This window comes from Vidua macroura, chromosome 9 (assembly GCF_024509145.1).
Source record: "Vidua macroura isolate BioBank_ID:100142 chromosome 9, ASM2450914v1, whole genome shotgun sequence".
NCBI lineage: Eukaryota > Metazoa > Chordata > Aves > Passeriformes > Viduidae > Vidua > Vidua macroura.
In genome coordinates, this window is record NC_071579.1 from 23090331 (window position 1) to 23117988 (window position 27658).

Sequence of the window (27658 nt, forward strand, 5' to 3'; positions counted from 1 at the left end):
CTTCTCATCTCCACCTGGTGTCTCACACTCTTCTCCTGTGCTGGGAACAGCCATGATGAGCAGATTGTTCTGTCATTCTAGTTACCTGGTATATATTTTTCTGCTTGTATCTGTGAAGTCTCGGCAAATGGGAGAGGCTGAGAGCAGGGTCTGGGCTGGGTGGATTTGCTCCGAATCCATCTTTCTAGAAGAGCACTTTTATGTGGCAGCTGCATCAACCCTTCTGAATTAAATCCTGGCTTAAACAATGGATACATCAGTGGGGGTCAGATCACTATGAAGTGGGGACAGAGCAAGGGTTGTATTTTGAGCCCTGAATCATAGAAATACACTGTCCAGAGAGGCCCCCCACCCCCACCAGACAGGGACACTTAGCATCAGTCACTTCTCTGTCTCTTACCAAGAACTGGCATGAAAGTGACTCATTGGGGTCCTCTGAAACTGTGACTTGCTCAAATTATTTCATTGCAATGATTTAATGTTTTATTAGTAATTTTTCTGTTCTTCCCTCCACAGAAATGCCCTCAACGAGTAATGGTGAAAGCAGTAAACAGGAGACCATGCAGAAGACCTGTAAGAACAGTGACATTGAAAAGTGAGTGTGAAGTGGGTAGCTTCCCTTTTTCTTGTTTTAAAGAACCATAGTGTCCCATCTTGTGCTCCCAGCAAAAGTGGTAATCTGAAGGTAGGCATATTTGAAGCTTTTACCACTGAGAAGAGAAGTTATGCTGCAACACAAAACCTGAACTTGGAGCACTCACCACTGCTGTGTTAACAGAGGGCTTGTGGGGAGGTATCTCTACCAGGTATCTATGAGGGTGGGTACCCAGTGGCATGGAATTGGGCACAGCTTCTGAAGGGCTTCTCCACTGCAAATTGCCTTCTTTTAAATTATGTAAATAGATATATCCATGCTTGCTTTCTTTATCTTCCATCTTTCATCTCTCAACAAAAGAGAATCTCCCCCTAGCAGCCCTGTTACTTGGAAGAAGTTTCACAGAGAGGATCTCTTTTTCCTTAAGATCTATACTGAGCCTTTGCATGATTCCTAACAGAAAAAATGTCTCAGTTTCTGAGTTTTTTACCAGCAGCCCTTTCAGTGCTTCAGAAGTTTCAGTCCCAGTGTTTGAATATACAGTAGTGGAGGGACTGCTGGGTATCTCCTTTCCTGTCCCTTTCTGCTCACTGAATGTGCTGCAGTCTAGTCTGAAATAGAAATAAATGGGTTTATCTGCACTGCTCATTTGAGTAATAACCTCTGTTCTGAACCTTATTCCACATGCTGCTGGAGTAACTTACTGCTTGGGCAGATTTGATGGTCCAAGCCTAAAACTATAGGCTGTCCTCTGCTGTCATGGACTGCATTAGCTGGGATGGGACAGTGTTTTGAGTTGATTATTGCTTGATAGAAAACATTGCTCCAAGATCAAGTGAGGGACCAAACAACTTGAATGAGGTGGAAGCAATGATGTAATGGTGGGTTTTAAATATTACATTTTGTGGTGACATCAATGGATCGTTTGGCATGGGGAAAAATCTAGTGGTGTAGCATTAAGCTGACTTTACAGAAAGTTGTCATTTTTCTAATGTAGTTCGTTCTCCTCCTGCCTCTGGTCCTGACATGAGAGGTTGCATCCCTGGCACGTTTTTTTGGCTCTCTGACAGTTCAGGCAGCCTGGCAGAGTATATGTTCACAATCAGAGTTAAGTGGGGAAACTCCCTGCTGTAGAGGGAACTTTAACACTGCTTTGCTGTCTTGGCACTTTCCTTTCTACAAGCCCTTTTTGTTAGCATGTCCCAAATGTTGGCTGTCTGCCATTCAGTGCTTCTCAGTCAGCAGACTTTGGCCAAGGACCACTGAGTCTGGGAGCCTGCAGGTCAGTGCAGAACCAGCTTTGTCCTTAGAGTGAGCCAACCATTGCATGCTGTCTTAGTGGCAAGGACTCATCCCTTCTGCCCTAATCTGTCAGCCTATGTCTCAGCTGCTGCTTGCCTTCCCTTTGGGCCTCCTGCCTGTCAGTGCAGCAGCCCTCCATCCTCCCAGATCCACTCCTATTGAAAATCTTTAAACTGTAGGAGCTGAAAGGATTTGACATTTTCCAGAACACTTGAGCTCAAGTGATAAAATTGACATAGCTTTAATAATCTGATCAAAGAGGCTTTAGCTAGCATCTTTTGAAGGGTCCCAGAATCCTTTCCAAACAACTCTGGCTCTAGTGCTGCTGTGACGTGCAGAGAGCAAGCATGTGTGTGTCTGTGCACACACACCTTGCTCTGCAATAACCTTGCCCGCTAAAGCTTCAGTTCTGCTAAAAGTCAGTAAAACCCAAAAGAAATTACAGGAAATTCCTTAAATGTCTTGTTCAGTCTTTCTAATAATTTTAATTTTTGAAAGTAGCAGAGGGACCTTTTTGTTTAAGGTAGTTTATTTCACCGAGGTTCAGAAAACAAGACAGTGTTTCAGGTGGAGAATTCCTAGCTGCCTTTTTTTTTCTCTCTGCTTTCCTTTGAGATTCATGTGTGATAAATAGTTTCTGTCCTGCCATTTAAGGAGTCTGAATGCTCTGTGTGCTTGTCTGTGTAGAGGGGTTCTGTTAAATTAATTGATAACAGGGATCAGAGCTAGAAGCCTACAGAAAAGGAGGGGGAAGGGTTTCTCACTGTCTGGCTGCTTCCCACTCCACTGCTGAGCCATGATATATGGTGACCTAGCCCAACAGGCTAAATTGATTCATCTCTAGTTCCTGTTTCTTAATCTGGAGCTAAATTGGTTTCATTTTTCTTGTTTTGGGTGGTGCTTACAGGAAGTTTTTGGCAGCGTCACTTTACTCCATTGTTTGTAACTTCAGTTTTTGCCTTTAAATCTGAACATTATTGATTGGCATGTTAAACCTTGTGTAGCATCTGATTAGCATTTTTTAAATTGTCCAGAAGCACGTGGCTTAGCACCTGTGTCAGCTGTGCTCTCTGTTTAGAGCAGGGGCTAATAGAGTTAGCAGTGATCTGCCTATTGATCCTTCTCTCATAAGAATGACGTTCCTCCCTCCCCTCTTCCAAAAATAAGTCCAGGCAAAGAGACTAGTGTAGTTTTGTTTGGTTTTTAATCCATTAATACAGTACACTGAGCAGTTCTCCTTTTGGCACACAGCCGAATTTCTTCACTTGAGCAGGTTTAAATTAATGTAAAAACATGGGGTTTTGTGGGAGAGTCTCTTGCATGTAGAACAGCTAGATGAGGTTTGGGGTAAGTCTATGTTTTTTGCTCTGCTCCTTGTGCTGTGCCAGATTATCAGTAACTTGGACAAGATGATCTCATTTTGTGTAGTGTTGAACTTCAGGTGGCAGCCAGGGGTAGTGGGAGACATGGTGCTGGTCCCAGGTCTCCTTCCCAATCCTGTGAGATGTCTTAGTGCTGAGCTTTTCTAGTCTTGCCAATGTGAGGTGTCTGGAAGAGACACTGGGGTGCTGAAGGCTCTTGGGGAGAGATGAAGGAGCATTACACTATCTGAGCCCTGCCTGTCTGCTGAAGACCCTAGCCATTGCCAAGGCAAAGCTCAGCCGGTGCAATGCTCCTTTACCTCAGGCTGAGATGCAGCTTTCCTCAGAGAGCAGCTGGTCCCTCATTGCACATGCACCCTCCCTGATGGCCTCCACTGATGCTGGACTCTCAGCAGGAGAAGTGCTGCTCACAGAGAGCTGCAAAAAGCACCTTCCCCACAAAAAGTCTTTCTCCCTGCCTTGTGAGGGTCTGGTGCCATTTTGAAACAGAGGTTCCCCGGGGTTAAAAGCCAGCATCTTAATTCAGAGTGCCAATGTTCAATTTTGCTTTCTGCTACAAGACTAGATTGCAGGCCAGCGAGAGAGTCTGGGTTAGTGGCCCACTGGGTCACCTCCCATTTGTTTTCCTCAATTTTGTGTTGTCATAAATTCATTCCAGCCCGTTGTGGTTGATCAGTTTATCTCCGCCGGGGCAGGGAGCGCTGCGAGCATGATGTATGGCACAGAGCATTGTAGCCAGCCTCTCCATGAATCACTCCAGCTGTTTGGTGTCAGCCCCAAAGCAAACAGGGCCTGGCCGCTGAGCATTGACTACGATGAGCTCAGTATGGGAAGAGACATGACGTATGAATGTTTATTTAATAATTCTCTAATATTTCCAACGGAGTGTGGCTGTGCCTTCTGGGAGGGGTGAAAGGGGGGGAGGTTGAAGAGGGAAACTCTAATCTGTTGGGGTGGGTCATAAATCAGGCAGACAACATCATTAATCAGGGATGGGACAGAAGTGGAAGGAGGTGGGACTGAAACTGCCATCCTTGCTGGGAAGGGGGCTGTGCGCTTTTTTTTTTTTTTTTTTTTTTTTTTTTTTTTAAATCTTGTTTCTGATTCTGCTTGGCCCCAGCCATGCTGCCCGCATAATAGCAAACCTGGACACAAGGCTGTTTAAGTGAGTATGCTACCACTGCTCTGAACCTTGCAATACAAGCCTGCCAAGCATTAAATCCCTTTATAATTATCTTCTTTATATAACACTTCATGCTTATCATGCTTCATTGGATGAGACGCTTGTTGGGTTAAAAAGAGGGTTTTAGAGACAAAAAGCAATTGTATTTGTTTTATTTTTCCTGTCTCTTCTTTCTTCCCCTTCCCCCCCACCTCTCCACTTTCCAATCCAGCTGTTTTGAAATGTTGGCTCTGGAGGGACTCTAACGCAGCAGCACAAGGAGGAGCATCAGTTAAAATTAAACAAAGTTTAGATTGAGGTCCTTGTGCAAAGAGACAGGCATGGGAGAGCAGTCAGTAGCAGTGTCTGTTGGGGAGACTCTGCTCCCAGGCAGACCCGTCCAGGCAGGAGCAGAGTGTGAAGCCAGAGGATTAGCAGAGGCCTGAAAGGGAAGGAGCCCTTTCATACCAGCTGAAGCTGGTATGTTGGAGGAAAACAGAAGCTGTTGAGAATTCACAGCATAGGATAAGCACTACCCAGCCCTTCTCCACAGTGTCACACCATTAATAGGTTTTGATGGGAGACGAGAACATCACATAGCAAAGACAGAATTAAAAAATTAACTTGAGTTACAAATTAACTAACCCTTTGTGCTCTGCAAAGCTGAGAGCATGATGCTGCTGGTGGGTTCAGTACTAGAACAGCCCACGTGAACTTGGGAGAGGATTCAGGACACTGAACTGAAGTGTGGGATTGAGATCAAAGGCTGAGAAAGAGCTGCTGGGCTGTGCTGCTTGTGTCCAGATTTTTATCTTTATTAGGTTTTACTCCTTTTCAGTAATTGAGTAGTATGTGATACTGTGTTTGTACTGTATACTGGTGTTCAGTGTTGAAAGGGTATGAAAGATGCTTCATTTCTTTATGAAGTGAGGCCTTGGCATTACTTCTTCCTCTGGGATGTGACAGTGGAGAGCAGAGTGTTTGGCTGTGTTTCTTCATCCTGCTCCCTCTTTTAACTGTTGGAGAGAAGTTGCATGTGCCAGTAATGGTCTTAAACATTATAACCACTGTGCAAGCTGAAATTGTGTCAGTGTCCGGTTCTTCACTGGCCGGTGGTTAACAAAGCTCAGCGAGACAGGCTGTGACTGTACAAGCTCAGACCTGGGGGTAGGTGATGTCTCTGTTTAGTGCAGTGTTGTTCAGAGGTTTGGTGTAATTTCATGCCTTGAGGCAATTTTCTATAGATTTTGACATCTTCATATAGGAAGGGACTCCTATTTCTCTTGAACCTGTGATGTTTTAAAGCTGAAGCATCTGCAAACTCAAGGGGTCTGCTGGCTTCAGGGGCAGTAGGTTCTGCACCCCTATCCCATAACTGGTGAAAAACCCAGGATGGAATTTTATTTCTACATTGGGGGTGTGGTTTAGGCATCTTGCAATTTATGTCTCTTTGCCTGCCCCTTCTTTTCTTTTTTTCTTTTCGTAGTTTCAGAAATGCTGTTAACTTTAATTTGTAGAGTTGCTTCCTGGGAATGAAAAATCGATGGGGGGCTATCGCAGTGTGAAATTCGACTGTCACTATTGAGCTATAGAGTTACCAAGATGTCTTAGAAGGTAAAAAATAAATCGTGGCCCAGCAAGTGCTCAGCTGTGCTATTTCAAAGGGGATATGAGGCTGATGGTCTGTTAGAGGGTACTTCAGTTAGATGGATGATGATTCCCTGTGAAATATTGGAGTTATTCCATAGGTAAGAGAAACTTTAGCTTATAAAACACAAACAGCTGCCTTCTAGCAGATGAATTCTGCTCTTAGATGTGTGAGCAGCTTGTCAGAGGGAGGACTCGTCCCTAAAATTAGCCTGTTGTGTTTAACATTGTCTCTGATGGAGCATTGTGGATCTTGCTATGTTCCTTTTGAAAATACTTCGAGGATGTGATTGTTTATTCACATCCCTTAGCTATGCTGCAAGAATTAAGAGGAAGGGACTGATACTATTTTTTTTAGGAAATGTTTGTGTGGTGCCCAGATGCTCTGAAGAGAAAAGTAACAATTATCTTTATGTAGGCTGCACTCCCTGTTTGGATGAAAATGTTCCTTTGAAGAGCAGAAAAGGGATCATGTTGTGCCCCCTCCTCTACTAGTTTGCTGTCTTTCTCCTGCATCTGCTGAAGGGCAACCCTGGCTACACAAGCTGGCTGTTTGCTGATGGTGACAGGGCTACTGCTTTCCTTGGCACTCACTAACTGTTGTGGCAGGGCTCAGTAAGTGTTTGTGCTGTGCCAGCTGCTGTATGACAACAGGATGGTTGTAATTACAGCTCTTGGTAGTTGATGCGTTTCTTAGGCTACAGTTAGTAAGTATAAATATGAAATAGTACTTTAAAAAGGACCAGTTTTGTTAGTTCTCATTAAACCATGTCTGGGACAACTGTAGAGTGGGTAATTATTTCTCTTTCACTTGAATGCACAGTTGCAGGACCACTGAGGGGTGCTTTCTGCTGCAAGGAGTGTTAAGTCACATTTAGTCGGAGCTTGGTAAAGATTTACCAAGGAATTTAATGACAGAAGAATTCATTGTGCTTTCATATCTCCTTCGTCTCTGTAACACAGAACTCAGCACTGCCTTTACAGAAGCAAAGTAATAACAAGTAATATAAAGTAGTTTAATATCCGTGTTGATTTTTTTGTCCTCACTTCAGTGTCAGTGCTTTTCCTAACCTTACACCCCACTGCTACAGGCACTTCATCCTATTTCTCCATTATATTTTTTCTTCATTTTTGATAATTTTGTCTGCAAAAAGCTGTTGTTTCCCACACAATTGCATAAGTATTCCTGCTTTTCCCTCAAATAGCCAGCTCATGACCTGTCCTTCCACTGTGCTGCTGGTTTCCTTTTCTGGCTCTGGGACCACAGTTGGTTATATGACACTCATGTGCCCTGGCCTCCTTTAATAGCCTCGTGTTTCTTTTTGAAGGCACGATTACCTTAAATGATGCTAATTCTGATCCTTTCTTTCCCTGTAAAGGAAACAGCAACAGTGTAAAAATTCTAGGGCGGCAGCAGCAGTTGTAGGAAGCTGTCTGGAGGATGTGTTACCGCACTGCCCTTGTGTGCCTCCAATCAGCAGTCATGAATGGAGGTTCTGGAAAGCATATCACCTCCACAGTAAAGCCCTTAAAAGGCTATAGATGAATCCAAGTGCTGCTGTAGTAGCATAGATATTTCCTGTTTATTTCAGGCATTTGGATGGGGGCCATGGGAGTAGAAGACATTTATTTAATTGCTCACAGAGGCTGGCTGCAAGACTCAGCTGCATGTCCAACCTTCTGAGCAACTTTCAGCCCTAGGAATTTGCGATTGCTCTTTCATTTCATGGATATTTTATAATTTTGTGCCCTGATCGTCCAGCCAAAGCTACCAATAATCCCAGACCAGCTCCAGGCCACAGTAAGATGACAAGTTACAGCTGCCATAAGTCTTCCACTAGAAAAATAGACCTGCCTAGCTATACATGGAGCTTGGTCATAATCCAAACATACTTACTTGTGGATGGAGGCAAGTGTCCGTAGGCTGGAACCTTTAGTCTGCGTGCCTCAGCAAGGAGAGGAGCTGCATTTTCCATTTCCACCTCCTGTCTTTTGTTGCCCTGGTTTGTATTAAGATAGAGACCACAATGCACTTTCACAGATCTGTTAGAAATACATTTGGGGTCTCCAGGATGAAGGATATGTTTGAAAAGTGAATTGAGATACTAACACATTAGATGAGTAATTATTTCTCTTTAGGAACATTGTTAGAGAATCATTTTCTGATTCAGCCTGTGCTGCCTCTACAAAACCTTGCTGTAGCAAACCACTTTTCCATAGCATGGCTTTTTTCTTTATCACCAAAGCTGCTCCAGTAAAGCAATGGGATTGCATTTATTTTCTCTTTGGAACAGGGAACACAGTCTCTAAATCTAATCAGAATGACCTATGCATTCTTTCTCCCAGCTTTCATGTCGAACCATAATTGCTCAAATGGCACATTTAAAATTTTGGCGCAAGCTCAGACTTTCACTCGCCGCCTTTTTAAATCAGTCCCAGTGGCCAGTGGATACTGCATAGCCCTACAAATGCATCTAAACATGCTGACTCCGAGGCTCCTTCTATTCTGAATGATCAGCAGTGCCATCTGTCTCTGTTTTGATTGGGGCTGGGCACATGTGTCCCAGCAAAACATGGGCCAAAAATAGGGAAGAGAAAGAGCCAGCGCCTGAATTTACTTCCCGCTTCTGTAAAGACATTGTTGGGTTCTGTGTTATGGAGGCGGGGGAGATGTGAAAGCAAAATTAATTCTTCTGTCATTAAATTCTTCGGGGAATCTTTACCCAAGTCCCTACTAAATGCAGCTTAAAACGCCTTCTTGCAGTGGTAAGCTCCCCTCAGTGGTATTGCAACGGTGCATGCAAGTGTAAGAGAAATAATTCCTCTGTGGGGAAAAAAAGAGACAACATTTTTGGTTTGCATCAAGATGAAATTAGTCAGAAGCAAACTCTGAATTTGGCAAGCAAATGCCAATATTAACAAGTTGTGCAAGCAAGTATAAAATAGAGGCACCCGTGACTGAGAGCACCTCGGAGTCGTGTGTGTGTGCCCTTGCATGCACCCTGCTCCAAATTCACAACTTAGAACACGGAAATTAGAATGGGGAACATTGCATTATTCATAACTTGGCAACCAGAAGCCAGGGCACTTTGCCAGAGTAAACTATTCTCTATAATCACAGGTGAAGCAACATTCTTTAATATCTTACAATACAAAAACATACATTAATCAAGGAAAGAGGGCTTTTTTTTCCTAGAGGACAATAAATTAGCATCCTTGCCAATTTCCTCAATACATGTGACAATGTTTTACAGGATTATAAGTCAGCCTCTTTAAAGGAGGTTAGTCTAAAAACAAATAAACCCAATAAATGAGATTTTTAGCTAAATAAAAGGGAAGCCAACTCCTAAAACATTGATGTCTTGCCAGGAGATTTGCTTTTAGCATTGGCAGTCTTACAGACCTTTTAGAGGGTCTAAACTTCCCTTGGTGTGATTTGACATGGCTTTTCTGTAAACAGCTTTGCTGGGCAGTTTTCTACATCAAGGCATGCAAACCCCTTCTGCTATAACCAGCTCATCTAGTGAAATAAAATCGCAGTACATTGTGCCAGTCTGGTAGCCCACATGTTGTGGGGTGATTCACAGTCAATCTGCCACCAGTGCCTGATGCTGGGCTTCTTCCAGAGACTTAAGATACTGAAAATGCCTGAGCTGTATCTGTTTTCTTTTAAAGCCACCTGTCACTTTTCTTTTTAAAAACTTAGGTGTCAGTTTGTTTTGTTTGTTCGTAGCAAAGGGGCTTTTTCAGCTTTATGTTATGTTCTTGCACTCCAGTTAAGTGTAAAAGTCCTTTCAGTCTGTGGATCTCCCACTGACTTCAGTGCTTCTCACCCACATCTGCCAAATAAACTCCCTGTATCTTTACCTCATACTTGCTGCAGGTGACGCTTGCTAAATTGAAAGTGGGGGCAGATGATTTCATCAGGTTGAAAATGAAAGCAATTCTTATCCCAAAAAACATAGGGGTGTTTATAGTTAGTGTTTAAAACTCAGGTAGTGAGGGAATTGTGTTGAAGACAATGTATGACTGAGAGCTGAGACAGCATCACTGTGCTCTGCCATTCTGCAGTGCTCCTGGGTGTCACAGAGCTGTGCACAGCATGTTACAGGCTAATAAAACAGGGTCTCTTCTCTGAAAGAGTTGCCCTCTCGCCCAGATGTAAATTGGCTATGAGAGAAGGCTTGCAATTGCATGATTGTGCAATGATGTTGGGGTCGTTTTATCAAGTCTTGAAGATTTGTGCCCCACAAAGCAAGGACTGCACCAGGCTTTCTCTCCTGCAGTGTAGTGGTTATGATAATTGTCATCTACAGCTGAGGTTGGAAATGGCCTGGGGCAATTTCTCTGCTCCTGGAATCTTACTTTAGCTTGACTTTGCCTTCAAAGCATCGACCAGTCTGTTTCTAATATTTATGATATGTAAGCTGCTAGTGACGTGACCTCTGCCCTTGGTGCAGGGAGGTGGCATGTATGTTCTGCTGGGTTCTCCACTTGGACAAGGGAGGATAAGGGCTTTGTTTAAAAATAAATATATCACTTTCAGGTATGTCAGTGGTACTGTACATTTTCCTCTCTGACAGTCCGTGTTTACAGGCATGGGAAAGCAAAAATAAATGTATGAGGAAGAGAGAAGGTCAAAATATCAAGTGTCAAAAGTAGCCCATGAAATTTTATTGGTGGTGCATTTAATCAGTGCTAAGTGTTTTTTACAAGGTACATACAAACAGTGGAATTGTAAAAATTTATGGAATGCTGTGTACAGTGTAGCCATTTATGAAGAAAGGAAAATTTATATCCAGTTGAAATAAACCAAAGGGGAATGTTTTATGGAGACTCCTCAACAGCAGGATACATCAAATGAGATCTGGATAAGATGTGGATGGCGTATTTGCAGGGGCTTCTGTGAGGTGTTCTCCTGCTTCTTCATCATCTAACAGTTTGCATCTTTCTGTGGCTCTAAATAGGCAGGATGCTGGATGCAAGGGACAGTGTGGTGTTTGTGTTTTCCCATACAGTGGAAAGGAAACACAAGTGAACAGCTGCTACTGGTGTCTGTGGTACAAGGCTCTCGCTCTTGGGCTTGCTCCAGTACAACAATTTCTTGAGCAGCCCTTAATACCCAGCTGGGAAGGGTTAACCAAAGCCAATCACACTGACATCAGCATTTTTTTGTTTCCTTTTTGGTCCAGTATTTTGTTGATGATAAAGCACAGACTTAGTCAATTGAGAGATTCCAGAGCTGCAGAATCAGAGATAATTTAATTAACGGAATTGCTTGTGATTGCCCACTGGGACAGCGGGTAGGAATTGCTCGATTTAATTTGGAGAAACAAAGATCACATGCATGCTAATGTTTAACAAATAACCAGTGTTTGGGTTAAAGTTTTTTAGCAAAGAGGGGGGTGGCCATTTCCCAGGGGAGATTCCTCAGGAGGTGATTGCTGCTCAGAGCTACAGATAGGTCCTTTTTCCTCTTCCATTGTGTTTCTGTGCTCTTCTTCTGGCCTTTTACCTGAACAAAGCAAGGATTTTCTCAGAGAAAGTGTTCTTATTTTCAGTGCTCAGGGGAAAATGCTGAGTAGTGGAAAAATACGCATTGGGCACAAAGACTGAAAATTATCATATGCTGTCTGCCCAGTCTCACACACTTGCTTCTTGATACCCAGTATCCTCAGCTGTGACTCCAAGGTGTGGAAAACTTAACCACAAAGTCCAGGGAGAAATACAGGACCCAACTTATTCCACTAGGAGCCCTCCCTTCTTGTTTTTGCTCTTGTATAAACATTCTCACTCAGGCTCCCCTGTTTGTGGTATTGTCACAGCGAGTCTCTAATCCAGGATGGAGGTGCCCTCTTGATGTGTCCTCAACCAGGGAGGACAGTTCAGGTACTGGGGAGGCCTCTCACACCTGCTGGAGAAGCATGAGCACTGGGGCTCAAGGTATAGCTCTTGGCAGCGGTTGTGCTCAGCAGGGCTCCCTGGAGGCTGATAAATGACGTTATCCAAACACGTCAAATCAGAGCGCTGAGGCGCAAAATTGTTAAGAGTCTCCTGCATCCAACATGAGGTCAAGGCAAAGCAGAGAGCCAATTCCTTCTCCGTAATTCCCTCTGCCTCACTTGGCAGGGTAACTTGTACACAGCCTTCCCCTGTCCATGGCACTTGGCTTTCTGACCCTCGCTCCACCCTGGCGTTACCCTGTAAAAATTCTGCCCAAGGCTGCTCCCAGCTGTGTCCAGGCAAGCGCACACAAGGTGCACACACAAGAGGGAATCCTGAGGGAGTTCCCAAGATTGCTGCTGCAGGAAGAGTTGCTCCTAAGTGATGCTTATCTTTAGGATACAAGCGGCAGGTTGACGGTAAAATGACACTAAATGGAATGGCATGTGTCCCAAGTGTGCTGGCCACCACAGGAGCCAGACACATGGGAAGTGACTCTCGTCTTTATTCCATCCCTGGAGGTAGTTTCAGTTTCCTTTATTTACTAATGTTCTCCCTATTTCCCTTGACCTCATTTCCTCCAGCTTTTCCGAAGCAACCGTGCAATTATCGCTCACTTTGGGTTGACCCTTGGCTGCCACGTCCCTTGTTGCTGCTGCTCCAAGAGGTTTTCCTGAAATCTCAAGTGCAAAATGTTCACTTACGGCCAAAACTCCTATCTCTCATGTGAAGTAGGATCTGTGTCTTCAGCACTGTGCTGTACATCAGGATTTTTCCTGTGAGCTTGCTTGGCAGGGAGATCATGGAGTTTAAATTCTGTCATAGCTCGGCTTTGATCAGTGCTGGGAAATAACGCAGTGGCTAAAGCTCCCTCTCTTACCAATGCACCCCAGTCTTGTTAATAAATGTATATTTAACAATGTCTGGAGCGTATGAAGTGATAATAACTAAATCAATACCTCCCACATTGATTGTCCAGGATCCCTACAGCGTGACGCACGCAGCGCTGTGGTAATTTTCCAGCTAACTAGCACCCTGATCTACAGCCCTCCTATTGATTGGCCATTGTATCAGGCAGCCTCTGAGCATTATTGCTTATACCTCTATTCAGCCTCCTTTTCTGATTCATTCGTTTATTACTGGACAGGTGCGATTATCTCAGAGACTTTCCGAAATTGGCCAATGGGGGTCAGCTGTTTAGATTTCTATAAACAAACCATTTTCTATCTTCTCTAGTTGTTGCAGTGGCAAATTTTTCCTTTTCGTGTTTTGACTGATACTGGGCTGGGACTGGAGATGAATGGGCATTTGTTTGTATCTGCCCAAGGAATCAACTTTTCCCTTTCCTTTCTGAGTTGCCCACTCCTCTGAGGAGGACAGGTAGCTCCACAGATGGTAAAAGTAGAATTTACAAGGGTTGAGGTTCTACTTGCCACCTGCTTTGGGCAGGAGTCATACTCGCTGCCTTTACACCTCCAGTTCCCTTGTGCATGCAGGAAGGAGAAATGGACTCCATGAAATCAAATTCAACTGCAGTGTTCAGCCAGCATCAGTTCAACGGTGGGCCAGACTGGAAGAGAAACAATTTTCTCAGCCAACCATAATCTTCAAGCTATAAATAAATAAATCTGTTTCTTCCTTGGACAAAACTAACACCTTTCTAGACTTTCTTTGAAAATGCTAGGAACTCTTTCTTGAGGGTGAGAACTCAAGCTGGGATATGGTAATAATTTATACCAACAAGCAGGAGCAAGTGGGTGTTTACACAGCAGGGAGGACAGTGTCCTACTGAAACACTTTCATCTTGCTCCAAAGAATATTTATGGATTCCAAGACTTGAATCCACAGTGTCCGTGTCCCCAGACAGTCCTCACCCACTAGACTATCATGGGACATTTGTATTTCTTTACCTTTTTTGCAGTTTTAAAATTGTTACCATTTGCTGGCAGCTGTCACTTGCAATGAATCTTCTTCTAATGAAGATCTCAGTTAGCTCATGCAGAGCGTGTCTCATCAGTACAAAGGCAGGAGTGAAGTTGAAGGAGCTTTGTAGCACTGGTAGTTAACCATATACATTCCAGCAGCTTCACTTTCTTCTGAAGTGTCATAATTAGGAAAATCACCCAAGATCTCTTTGACTAGTTCCATTACCAAAGCCTTGGGAAAAGCCATCAGAATCAGCTTGTGGGAGATACCCCAAGTCCCTCCCTGCATGCTAACAACAAATAACTAATGAACAAAGGAGTGAGTGCCTGCCTGCAGCAAGAGTGCTGAGATTGCAGCTCACTTTACTGGTTGTAGTAATTCCACGAGACTGTGCTTTAGCCACCTGTTGATGAATCATCCTCTAAGAAGGTCGAAGACATAGGTGCCGCTGTGGGTTATCTTGTGATTGATGATGCAGCTTCTGGTCTCGAGATGCTCTTCAGATTCTTCTGAGCTGGAGTCTGCTTGGAGATGCCAGAAATGCACTGACACACGTGAAAATTGTTGGTTTTGTTTTTATTCAAGAAAGTGAGAGCCTTTATGTCAATTCTCTAAATCTTTTCTGGGGAATACTTGAGGGCCCCTCCCTATGCCTGCACTGTGTAGAAATCGGATTTTGCAGCATGCTGGAGTGACACATCCTTGTCTGTAATGCTCCCTACATTTCATTTGCTGTCTGCCCTTGCTTTTAGGTTGGCAAGTTGCTCTTTTCACCAGCCTTGCAGAACCGTGAAAATACACTTGCCTGGCCTCAGCACTGTGCCTCTGTGACAAAAGAGATAATGCTGCCCATCAAAAATGACCCTAGGAAATGGGAAAGCTGAGATTGTAAAGCTGCCTTTATAGCCACCCTGTTGGCACCGTGTCCAGTGCTTTTGGTTTCTCCGTTCTTTCAGTATTAGAATAAAAAAGCTGGGGCTTTCGTTAATATAAGCCATTGTGTTGATCCTGTGTAATGAGCTGATTTTGCATTTCACGAGGCTGATGGCCAGCAAAGGCCTTCATTCTCTAAGGGGAAGAACAGCTCCTATTGCCCACAAAAAGTTATATGAGTGGCTTTAAAGCAATATACAGAACTTTGTCTCAAGCATGTGGTCTTAAGTAGTCTCTTAAGGGAGACAAGAAAAAAGGCAGAAAACAAACAAAAAACCCCAACAAAAATATCTATTCTTTAAATGTCTGTGTCTTGCTCTGTATGAAGCTGGCAACCCTAGCACTGGTTGTGTTCTTTTGTGATGTGTTTGGAAGTGTTTAGAAAGACACTTTAAAGAATTCATGCTAGGCTTTTCGGGAGTTCTTTTTTAACCCAAGCTGGATGTATTAGTTTGAAATACAGTGCCATTTCCTGGGCAGTACCTGTTGTGGGATCCTTTTCCCCCCAAACTTTTAACAGTCTTGTGTGCTCAGTGGAGTTCACTCTTCATCACCTTTTGCAGAATTACAGAAGACTCCGCAGTGACAACATTTGAAGCGTTAAAGGCTCGTGTCCGTGAGTTAGAAAGGCAGCTTTCCCGTGGGGACCGCTATAAATGTCTCATTTGCATGGTGAGTAGCACTCCACTCGTGCTAATGAATCAGAAATGTCCTGGTATCTTTGCCGAGGAGAGGAGAAGCTTTTCTCCTTTTTCAGGTGGACTGGGGGAACTCATCACCAATTAGCCTTCCAAATTAAGGTCTTAACAACTCAAATTTCTGTATGAATTCTTGTTTCACTGGTATTTGTAGCTGTTGCTCTATATCAGGATCAAGAAAGGCCCAGCTTCAGAAGACTTTCTGCCTTCCTTTTGAAAACTCCCAAATACCAGAATCCTTTTCCTGGATGTGCAAATTTAGGTACATAGGAGAGAGCAGAATCTGTGATCAGATTTGGGAACAGGGCTGTTGCCTGAGCATTTAAAAGTTGCCAGTGTCCTGCGTGCTCTCTGGTGATGCTGTGGCCTTCCTCAGGAAGGGCAGCAGCTCCCTCTGATGGTCCAAGCCTGCAGGGCTCTGTATCTCCTATTGGGTTTGTGTTCTGCTGAGGACAGAACATTCTGCTTGGTGGAGAGCTCCCTCTGCAACTTCAGCTTGATGCACAGGCTTCTCTCTCCCAGCCAGCTAGCTTGGAGGTGTGAGTACAGTCCTTGGAAGGACTCATCCCATAGGAAGGACAGCAGCTAGCTGCTGATTTCCAGAGGTTTGTTAGCAATGATAGAAGATAGATACTTGAGAAGGCATGTCTGCTGAAATAGCAGCAGCATTCTTGGGATGTAGTTATGCTGTTCCTGCAGAGCTGAGTTGTGATAAGGCTTGATCTTACCCTGTCACTTGTTTTCATGTGATCTGGTGACCTTTCTGATGAGAATAATGGCAGGTGGCCAGAGCAACTTCAGATGCTTTTGTGATAACTGTGCTGAGCTAGGTCATCACTTGAGTGGATTATGGGCTTCCAACAGGAGTTCTGGGAAGCCACGAAAAGGGATTGAAGGAGACTTTCTGCCACTTCTATACAAACATTACAAAAATACAACTTATATATTACACGAGTTGGTTCTTTTAACCAACTTTTTTAACAAAATACAAGACGGTGTTACCCACAAAGAAAAGCATTGTGATGGGGTTGGGAATGAAGACTCACTAGATCACTGCTATGAAAATAATATGTTTGCTTCTTTTCCTCAGGACTCTTACACAATGCCCCTGACTTCTATTCAGTGCTGGCATGTGCACTGTGAAGAATGCTGGCTGCGGACTCTGGTGAGGCTCTTGTCTGCTTTCTTGTTGACTTACAGCCTTTTTCCACTCTTCTCAGATACTGTATTCTAGATTGCCACAGGGGAGGGTGCTTTTTGCTTTATTTTAAATAATCTGAATGCTGTGCTTGCAGATTTCCCAAGCCTGGCTGTTTAACACCCCACTCTAGCTTTGATATGAGAGAGTTTTGTTTGAGTTGTTGTTATCCAAGTTCTGTCCTTCCCCTTGCTTTTTCCTCTGCTGCTGTGGGAAGAGCTCTGTGCTAGGGACTACCTTGCCTTTCAGTAATTTCCTGTGGGGCATCCATGCAGAGAGGTAAAGCTGTGAGAATGGAGGCCAAATCCACTGAGATTTCATGGAATGGTTAGCTTCTGAGAAACATAATATTCCCCTGAAGCAAAGGGAATCATCTTCAGAAGAGAGGATATGGAAGGGAGCTTTTATAATGTGAATCTATATTTTTTGGGTTATTTGGAATAGCACTGTGTGGTTTTCAAGCATGTGCCATTCTGTCTACAAGATTGGGAACCACCTTGAGCATTGAATAGGTGGCCCAGTAGAGTCGTAATTTATACATTTGTTAAAGGACAGCATGTAAAAATTTAAGGTGTTATTAAATAAAGTGTTTTCTTTTCCTGTGTTAAAACTGTGGGCTTTATAATCAGCATTTAACGTCCCCTCTGCAGCTGATTTTCAGGCTTTCATTTTGTTCAGGCTGTGGAGTGGAAAACAGTCAATTGTGCTTTCTAGTTCTCCTGTTAGCAAGATGATACAGTGTTGGGTTGCAAAAAACGTAAGGGAATGCCACTCCTAAAACTTGTTCCTGGAAGGCATTACTCTACTTTATAAAACACATTGTGTGCTTGGAATTACGATTAAGCTGATCATGCTCCTTTAAATCCTGCCTTTTAAAAGTCTTGTCCAAGAAAAGTTACCAGGATGGTGAAGTGCCTGTGGGCTTGAGTACTAATAGCAACTCAATAACTTGGCTATCCCTTGGGCTGTATTTTATAGCTCTTCAGCTACACCCCGTCACTATTTACGTTATACAAGCTTTTGTAAACATTTTAGCAGCATCTTATAAAAGTCACATATGTGGGTATGTTGCTGTGAGGTGTCTGGATGAATATGTGCTCTGCCACCTTTGCTGAGTGAGGAGTAATCTTGTCATTCAGTGGTGCTACATGCACAGGATAAAACACTAATTTCCTCTTCATTTTCTTTACTCTGAAGTCTTTGTCCTCTCCTCTTCCCACCAGCCTCAAGTCACGTTCTAAACTTGTGGCACCAATTTCAGGCTGTTCTTAGGCTCAGCAGCAACTTGGTTCAACTTCAGTCAGGTCCCTTTTTGTCATGTTCAGCAGTCACAGCCTCTCATGGGAACAGGAAAAGTCACTCCAGGTGCTGAGGGATTAACATTTCCCTTGCAGAGGGGAAGCCATCTCCCCCCAGAGCTCTGTGAGAAAGATGGTGATGAAGCTGGCTGTGTGTGATCTGCACATGGCTCTTCTGCTGACCAGGCAGGCGGGATGGGAGTAGTCCAGCAAGACATTATGTTAGGACTTGGCACTTGCATAGGGGAAGCAATTAATAAGTGACTACTCATGTGTTGCCCAGTCCTAGCCTCTCCCTGCAGCCCCCAATTTATTAAACCAGGCCTTTTCACAAGGCATGCTTGCACTCCCTTTCCCATCTCAAAAAAATCTCCCAGCCTGTGTTCGCATGTTTCTAATGTAACCATTAAAATGTAGCCTGAAGACAGCAATAAAAACCCTGGAACGCCTTGGTGCTTTTGTGTCTTGATCAAAGTCAATGTGTGTAATCTCGTTAAGACTGCCCTCCTTCCCCCCTCCCTTTTTATGAATTTAATGGCATACAGCAGCTGGGCTCAGTGTTTAATGCTTACCAACCTGCATTGTTCTAATTAAGGTATCTCCTTTTATTTCGGGCACAAAAGAGACTCTTGTTTTTTTTAACAAGCGAGGAGCTGTGGGATAGTGTGTGTAATAATCGCTGCTGTTACCTTTCCCTGGGTATAAAGCTGGCTCCCCAGTGGGTTGGGAGGAGGGAGCCTGCGCGTGCAGCACACATGGAAAGACTTGGCTGGGGGAGAGGGGCAGCATTTTTCTTCTGTTGTGCAATAAACAATTTGTTGGAGTTAATAGGAGTTGGAGCAGGCGGGTTGTGTCAGGCTTCCGGCCCCTTTTGAACAATCTGGAGATCTGCCATCCATGCTGGTGAGAAGTCCCCTTTCTCCTCTGTGTCTGTGCCTACATGCCCAGCCAAGATCTAATATTAACTTAGAGTGTGAGTGTGCCTGAGAGAGCAAGGATCATGTACTGAGCAAGGCCCTGGAACTGAAGGCTCAGAGTGCCTGGGAGCACTTCTAAACCTCTGCAGGGTATTGAAGACAAGGTGAAATTTGATGCTCACATGTGTCTATGGACCTAAGGTTTAAACATTTTCCAGGATACAACAGTACAATGATCTGAGCATTTGACTTGATAGTTTATGGCACTGATGAGGAGTGGATCTTAAAATGCTTAGACTTCATGAAAATAAAATTTTTGGACTTTTGACTCTTGATGTTCAGTTCCAAATTATAACTGTTCTGTTGGTAAGGGCAAGGAAGAGACTTTTAATCACTAACTCTACAAATGATTGCTCGACTCTCTCTAGCTTAGATATAATTATACTGGAGCTTAGCGTGTCAACAGGTTGCAAGTTCTGGGGTTGAAATATGGACCAGAGGAGATTCCATCTTTGAAGCAAAGGCTGGGGTTTACAGAAAGGGATCCTAGAGGTGCCTTAAGAGAACCAAAATCATGGAATGATTTACCTGTGCTCCCTTTTGGAAACCCGGAAAACATATGCAGGTTCTTCAAAGATAGGAGAGGAAATGGTGTTGCAGGAGCAAGACCTAGCCTGGGCAGCAGCAGGTGGAGATCCTTTCCCTGAATGGAGACAGTCCTCATGGTGGGTGTCCAACCTCAGCTGGTTGTTGGACTGCCCGAGTCACAGGGTGGTAGGGGATGAATCTCCCTCTGTAAGAGTCTGCCCAGTCTCCATCCTTCCCCATTAACTGAGAGAGACCCTACAGCTAATAGTGGGTGAGATTTGTATTTTCCTTCTCCTGAGGAGAGTTCTCTAGCAGAAGAGATTGGCCATCTGCTGTAGTGGTTTGGAGTGCTCGGGAGGTTTGGAGCCTCCATCCTTGGAAGTTTGTGAGAACAGGGTTGATGTGTGTCCGTCAGCAGTAATTCAGGTTGAGGTGGTCTTGCCCAGGGAATGGGTCGGCAAGTTCTTGATGTCTCTCTGAGCTGTAGTTGTGTGATTTCCCAATCCCTGGTATTCTTCTTTACAAAGTAAATGGAGCCGGAAGCTAAGTCAGGCTGTTGTTTGCCAGTGATGGAGCTGTTGGTCGGTGCAAGGGCTGAAAGAGCACAGGTTTATTTGAGCAAATGCAGTTTACTGAGTTTCCCCCATCACCTGTACAAGCCAGATCCAGCATTTCCCACATGTACTTGCTGACTTCAGGCTTGTGCCTGCCTGTCTTGGGCTTATTTGAAAATGACAACTACAAGAGCAGGAAAAAATCACTTTTAAAAAGCCTTCTTCATCACAAAACGCTTCCAGGGGATCCATCGATATATACGTGTGCTCTGCGGTTGACACATTTATATCTCTGGTAATTACTACATTCTTACCCTCCCCACTCTTTCTATGCTCTAATACCATATATTCCATGTGGGCCAGAGTGGTTTTGTACAAAACAGCACAGATACAGAGCAGCCCTTCTGGGTGATTCCTCAGTGCTTCAGCAACATATAGGGACCTCCTGAGTCAGCAGCTGTGTGGATGCTGCGCTTGAGCCTTCACGATGTTCTCATTTCTGTGGTTATTAATTAACATTCTTCAGTTCTGGCCTCCAGCAGCCTGTGGGGTTGAGCTCCACCCTTTGAGGAGCCTTGGTGAAAGAAGTTGTTCTCCTGGTGGTTTAACCCCATTACCTGACAGCTGGAGGGTACCCCACAATGGCAGTGGAGGACAACTGTTTCTCTGGGAATTAGCATCTGCAGAAAAGAAGCTCCACACTTGTGTGGAGGCAAGGCTGACACCTTGGTTGAGAATTGGATCTTGGCATTCAGTTCCTTTCCTGGCAAGAAGCTAGCTCTTGGTTTGGGTCCCTCCTGTCATCTCTCTGCTTCGATTTTACTTTCTTTGCCCACTCTGTTTCTTTGTCTCTTTATTCTCTGTGCCTGGTAGCATATTCTGCTTGGAAATTGCCCATTTTTAGACCCATGGGACAGCAGGAAGTGCCTAAATCCTTCCTTGTGAATTTCCTAGCTTTAGCCAATTTATAGCAGACATCATACAATTTTTTTTAAGAGTCAACTTTAAGACAAACTACTCCAATCCTTCCTGGCAACATGTAAGCCCTAATGACTTTTCAACATCTCAGCTCTCGTTAATGCATTTTTCAAACTACTACCTCAAGTGATTAGCCTGTATTGTGGATCAATCACTTGCCAAATTTTAATTAAGAAAGGAGGAGAAAAAATAAACTCCATCCTGGTTCCAGCCCCATTTCTTTGCTTTGTAACAGCCCTGGAGCAAACTTCTTGCAGCAGAGTTTTATAAACCCCTCAAAACTGGGGTTTATAATGGAAAAGCTGAGGTGGCCTTTACTCCAGCACACGCAGCTATAACACATCAAGGCTTTTCCATGTAGCTATGATGAAAGGAGCAGAAGGACCTGGAAAAAAAAAAGAAAAAGAAATGGCTGACAGGTGGGACTTATTATTCCACAGCATTTTTATTTCAAGGGAAAAGTTTAGTAACCCCAGCTGGCAGGTGAGCAGTGGGGGAGCAAATGCTTTTTCATTGTGCCTGTGCCAGCATGTGTGTGTGTACAAGCTTATGTGCCTCTCCACAAGAGAGGAGAGCTTAATCACCGGTGCAGATAAATGTTGTACACCCACACTGAAAAGTCAGATGTAAGGACCAAGGTTCTGAGCAACTTCAATCTAAAAAGTAAAAAATCAGGACTTAATTCTGAATTTACCACACATGCTTATGTGTTCAGAGGAGGACAGTTTCATATAATATAAAAGAAAAATGCATCCCCAAGTGTCCAAAGTATTAGAGAGACCCGGAGCGCTGGGCCCAGCGTTCCACAGGCAGCCTGCACCACATTCAGGCCAGGCTGCTTAAGTTTTCCAGGATGCCATTGTTCCCTTCAACATACCCACACTTCAGAGCTCAAGGATGAGCCGTGCCTCCCACATGCAGGTGAAGCAGTATCCACCACTGCCCTAAATCAATCTGTGATCATGTAGCTTTTGCAGAAAATAGGTCAAGCTCCATGTAGTTGGGTTCTGCTTTGTGACGTGGTTGAAAACTTGTCCCTGGCTATGCATGTGCAGCTCTCAGCCTTAAGTGGGAGAGTGAATCCCCCTAAAGCCAACAGCATGTGGTGCAGAAAACAGATCTCTGGGACAGAGATCTCAAAGTCTGGCAAGATAAATCCAGCCATCTTCCCTTTCCCTGTAGTGTGAGGGAACTGCATACCTGACCTTGCTTTGCTATGGAAGAGAGCAGCAAAGATGCACTTGATTACATGGGGCTTGTTCTGCCCTCCCTGTGGGCTGAGTGCAGAGGGCTGGTCCATAGAGTGAGCACCTGCAGCCTTTGGTTCGATGCCTTGCTGACTCTTACCAGTAAAGCCTGTCTTAGGAAGGAGAGCATGGACACAGATCTGGGCACTAGTCACATCTGGAATTCTTTAAGTCCCCATGCACACTAACTTCTGCTTTTCAGGGCACACAGGAAAGCTTGAACAGGCAGCTGACAGCTGCTGTCCCTCAGACAACTTGCTGTGAATTAATTCCTCAGCACCTCCCTGCCACTTCCTTTGAGACCCCCTCCAGCTACAAAGTTGATGCCAAGAGGGCAACTAGATGCAACAGGTGCCTCCAAGGAAAAGGGAAATACATGAAACTGAGCAGAGACTCAATTGAAACAGGATATTTCGTGGCATTTGCCTCCAGATTAGTGAGCCCCTCGGGAGTGCTGCTATGTCACCACAGTGGCAGAAGGGTCAGATGTTCAGATTTTTCTCTCATGTTTTCGCCACTGCAGCAAGTTGTTACTGGGACGTGCAGAGTAGAGCTTCCCATTTCTCATTCTGGAGATCCAGAGCTGAGGCACTGAGCATAAGCAAAGAGGCATGTTAAATAAACAGGCTCTGCTAAAGTCCAAGTGCACTCAAGTTTCCATTTCATCAGTGTTCTAAGCCTTTCCTTTGAGTTACAGGTTGCACTTGCTCCTCCCAGAATCCAGCATGCCAAGTGCACTCTGTGAAGACCAGTGCATAGGGCTGCATGATGCATTGCACAGGCACAGGGGGATGGTCCCTGCCCTGGAAGGCTGAAAATCTAAACAGACACCTTAGTTGTCCCAGATAACTGGAAGGATGTGCCCACAGACACCAGCGTTAGGCGTGCCATCCAGACCACCAGTGATCTGTTCTTCTTCAGACTGCCAGCCTGTCACTGACCCCAGAGTGTCACTCACCCTGAGGTGATACCCACAGTGTTTTGGATGTCTTTTACATACACTTCATTCAACTCTAGCTCAACAGGACTTTGTGTGTGACTGGTTTAGATCAGGTGCAGGTGCCTGTGGTCCCCACATGTGTTCTGTCAACAGCTGAGCTGCTGGCAGCAAGGGCTGTCAAATGGGAATGTCCAGAAGTGCAAAGCTCAGGGAATGGCAGGTGTGCCAATTCCATGACTGCAAGGAATAATGTGCAGTGGGAGCAGGGAGGGCCATCCCAATTTCCCATGCTGCTGGTGCTGTAGTTGAGAGGCTGCCTCACAGCAGAGCCATTTTTCTGTCATTTTTCCCATCAATTGTCTTTCACATCTGCCAATCTAATGATGACCGGCTTAGGTTGACCCCGATTCTGAAGCTTATTAACACCCTCTTGCTGTCAGGCTCAGTGATAGATGGCACATCAGCCCTTGTTTTATTTCATGTAGTGTTCCTGTCGGCCACCCATTACCCCACCCCAGCTCACATCAGTTTGCTGTTTCCAGCTTACCTTGGCAGAAGAGACTCATCTCTGCAGTATCTGTGTGAGCTGGGGAGGACAGGACGGAGGGTTCCTTCATGCCAGTAGCTCTTAGGCTTTTTTCTGGATGGACGAGGCAGTACCCCATTCTGCTGCCCTGGAAGGGATGGTCCAAGCCCCCCATGAACCAGCTCAGTCATCTCTGCTGAAAACTTCACTTGTTCCAGCTGGGTTGATTTTCTGCCTGTTCAGTGATCTGAACTCGTTCATTGAGGGCTGCAGGTGAGCAAGGGAAACAAAATGGAGCAAATCTCCCTGGAAAACAGTGGTGACAATGTTGCTGAGTTGGGTGATGCAGCTTGGCTCTGGGTTTTCAGGCTTCTGCAGAGCTCCTGCTTGTCCAGCTGCCTCATGCCAGGCACTGGAGAAGGACAAGGGGCATGCAGGACAGGCAAGGAAGGCATTGGGACTCCCCATTCACACATCTTGTGCTCACTGTTGGAGGCCATGGCCCTGCCTGGAGGGCCTTACTGCTCCTGCAGTCCCAGGCCAAGGGCAGGGATGTCCTTCACACTCTCACACTGTGCATCTCATCTGCTGGTTGCAGGGTGCCAAGAAGCTCTGTCCTCAGTGTAACACCATCACGTCTCCTGGAGACCTTCGGCGCATCTACTTATGAAGGACCCAGCAGGAGGGCAGGACCCAGCTACTCGGCTCAGCTCATCACACCCAGGGGGAGAAGAACGACCACAACAAAAAAAAGACGTTTTAAAACTTAAAGAAAAAACAAACCATAGACTCCAGACATGGACTCGAGGATACAGGAGCAGTGGGAGCCTCAGCTGCCAGGTCCCGCAGTTTGAGACCTCCTTCAGCATCTGCAGCGGGCAAAACCAAATCCTTTGTTGTGAAGCCCCCTTTTTTAAAACCAGTGTTCCCCATCACCCATTCCCTGGAGCTGGCTTTGCATTGTGGATGGCTTGTGAGCCCTCCTTTGGACTGTGCTGTTGACCACTCTTCCCCCAGGAAACTGGGGAAGGGACCCTTCACAGAAAGATGTTAAATAACCTGTAACTTGTGTTCCTTGATCAGTTTTTGTTTTGTTTTTATTTGTTTTGGTTTGATTTTTTTTTGTTTGGTTCTGTTTCGGTTTTTTGTGGTGTTCTAGTGATGACTAAAAGGTTTAAAGAAAAAAAAAAAAAAAACACACCCAGGCAGAAATGAAGCACATGTAATATAGATTATATATGTTTACAATGTTGTGTATAAATGGGATAGACTCAAACATTACATACTAATAAGTTTCCCTTTCTTTTCTTTGGGTTGTATTTTTTTTAAAGAAGAAAAAAATGAGCAGAGAACATTAAACCCATATTTTTCTTGGTTCAGCAAAGTTTTGGCATTAAAGTCATTAGTTTAAAAAAAGTATATATATACATATATATAATATAAATGGTTTAATGTTCTGTGGTGTATATTTCCTCATTCAGATATGAAGTTAACAGCTTTTAGTAATGGCTGTAGCATTGCCCATAACTTACAGAACTTATGGGGAGTAGAGGAGGTGGATTTTTGTCATTAGTTGTAGCTAATGGGGCTATTTATAATAGAATCGTTATCCCCGGAAAGACACAGCTTTTAACTCCTCACCGGGGGGCCAGGCAGGACAGGGGCAATCTAGCTCAGTCCCCTTTATCTTTCCCATCTGGGGAAGGAGCAAATGGTGAGGAGCTGGAAAGAGGGAGTCTCTCAGAGCACTGCCCTCTCCCCTGGCTCGAGGGTCCAGCTAATAACTGTGCTCCTCCAGACCACAGCCCCTTTCCCTGCCCTGCCTGGCTTTGCTTTCCTCCTCTGGGCAGCATTTCCTGGCTGAGGATGCCTGGGCTGCTCAGGATGGTGCTGAGGCAGGACACTGGGGATGGCAGGGGACAGGATGGTCCTGCTGGTGGCTTTGCCCAGAGACACTCAGCCAGTTCCCTTGTGGGGCTGCCTGGCAGAGCCATGCAAGCCCTGCAGAGCCACCCCTGCCCTGCTCTCGCTTCCCCCAGCTCCCACTCTCCTGCTGCCTGCGTTTTTCCTAAGAGGTTTTGGCACTAGGACAGAGAGCCAAGCCAGCCTTGTTTTGTCCCCACTGCTACTCCCAGGGTCCAGCAGAGACACTCAGCTGGACCCAGAGGTCCCCCACAGCCCCAGCTTCTTCCACGCAGTCCCTCATGCTTGTCCCTGTCTCCCGTATCCTCAGCCTTAACCAAAGCTGCCATCTGGCCTGGTTTTTTGTTCTTTATTTTATTGTCAGGATCCAAGAAACAGATACTGACCCATTTCCCTTGGGACTTCTCGCAGCCCCACACTGTGTATCCCTGCCACAGCTTCCTGGGCACTTGTGGGGTGCCAGCTCCCCATAGCCAGAAGACAGGGAGATGTGAAAGCTCATCCACTCCTTTCCAAGCAGATCCCACCTGGCAGCACAACACAGCTGGGGCATTTTAAGACAGTGGAAACAACACTGGATGAGGGAATGGAAGTTGAGACCCCAGTGCTGCTGGGGTGTTTCCAGAGAGGGAAGGGCTATGTAAGCAGGATGTGTGGGGAGTGGGACAGTCCCACTACTGCTTCTCTACCCTGAGCTCTTTTGCAGAGAACAGTCTTGGCATCTCCTGACTGATTTCAGAAGGATCCCTCTGCACCCAAAAAAAACCCAAATGAAATTGAAGGAGCTGTTATTTCATTAAAATCTCATCAAAAGGTGACAATTCCTAATTGGGAGTTTCCCTTGTGTCCAAGCTCATATCTGTGTGTGGCCTCTGAAACCAGATAGCTGCTGCCTCCTTTGCTCTGTGCCAGCAGAGCTCCCAGGAGCCAGAGGAAGCTGGGGCACCCCAGAGGGTCCTGCCTTCACAGGGAGACTGCGGGCAGGGGCTGTCACTGCAGGATAACCCTGCAGCCAGCAGCACAAGGCAGGAGAAGGGCAGGCATGCACAGCCCAGGCTGGATTTGTAAAGGGAGAAAAACTTGCAGGGCACATGGCTCAGCTGGGAGTGTGCTGGTGCTAAGGGCTCAGAGATGGAGAGGGCGCAGCCAGGTGGGTGTGAGAGACAGCCAGGAAGGGCAAGAGGGTAGGAGGCCCCTTCCCAGGCCTTCCTTGGAAATAGCCTAGCTCCCTCCCAGGGCCTTTCTGGCAGGTGTTGTGGACCAGCCGTGTGCTTTATGTACGTATGTGTAAAACCATATGTAACTACTCATTGGTTCTTTGCTTTGGGGTTTATTTTTGGTTTTGTTTTTTTTTGTTTTGTTTTGTTTTGGTTTTTTTGTTGTTTTTTTTTTTTGTTTAAATTTTAAAGCCATCCCCTGTTTTCAAGGGGGAAGCTGCAGGGGGAAGGCTGGGGAGAGAGGCATCCCAGTTTGTAACAGGCATCCGCCACTTCCCCTCTTCTGTAATGAGTTTTAATGATTAAAAAAAAAAAAAAAAAGTGAAATATCAGAGTTACCTATCTTTGCCCAAAGAATCCCAGTTGCACAAAGCGATATTCCGGTGTGTCAATGATTGTGTGTCAGTGTATACTATACAAAGAGGTACTTGTCACTCCCGTTTGTAAACTACATTTGACATTAATTAAACAAGTATAAATCTTCTCGAGAGCTTTCTGCTTCTCTGTGTTTCCCTTTGCAGGCGAGAGGCAGCAGAGACACCCCCCACACGCCACAGCCCCTGGATGTGAGTAATGTCCCAGAGGACATGGTCCTGGTCCTGTTTGGGATGCAGGGACAGATGCACAGGGATGCTGGGACATGCGCCAAACCCCACCACGGATGGGTTCCCCCAACTGGTCCCC

At 45.1% G+C, this 27658-nt stretch overlaps 1 protein-coding gene across 4 annotated transcripts in view; it reads left to right on the forward strand.

Annotated features, from left to right (window-relative positions):
* Positions 1 to 27458, forward strand: part of RNF220 (ring finger protein 220) — a 214325-nt gene extending 186867 nt beyond the window's left edge. For all 4 annotated transcript variants that reach the window (XM_053985583.1, XM_053985584.1, XM_053985585.1 and 1 more), the window contains 4 exons: positions 517 to 595; positions 15454 to 15562; positions 16679 to 16753; positions 24433 to 27458. In XM_053985583.1, the coding sequence (XP_053841558.1) occupies positions 517 to 595; positions 15454 to 15562; positions 16679 to 16753; positions 24433 to 24504 (335 nt within the window). In that variant the 3' untranslated portion in view covers positions 24505 to 27458. The remainder of the gene's footprint in view (positions 1 to 516; positions 596 to 15453; positions 15563 to 16678; positions 16754 to 24432) is intronic.
* The last annotated feature ends 200 nt before the right edge of the window (positions 27459 to 27658 follow it).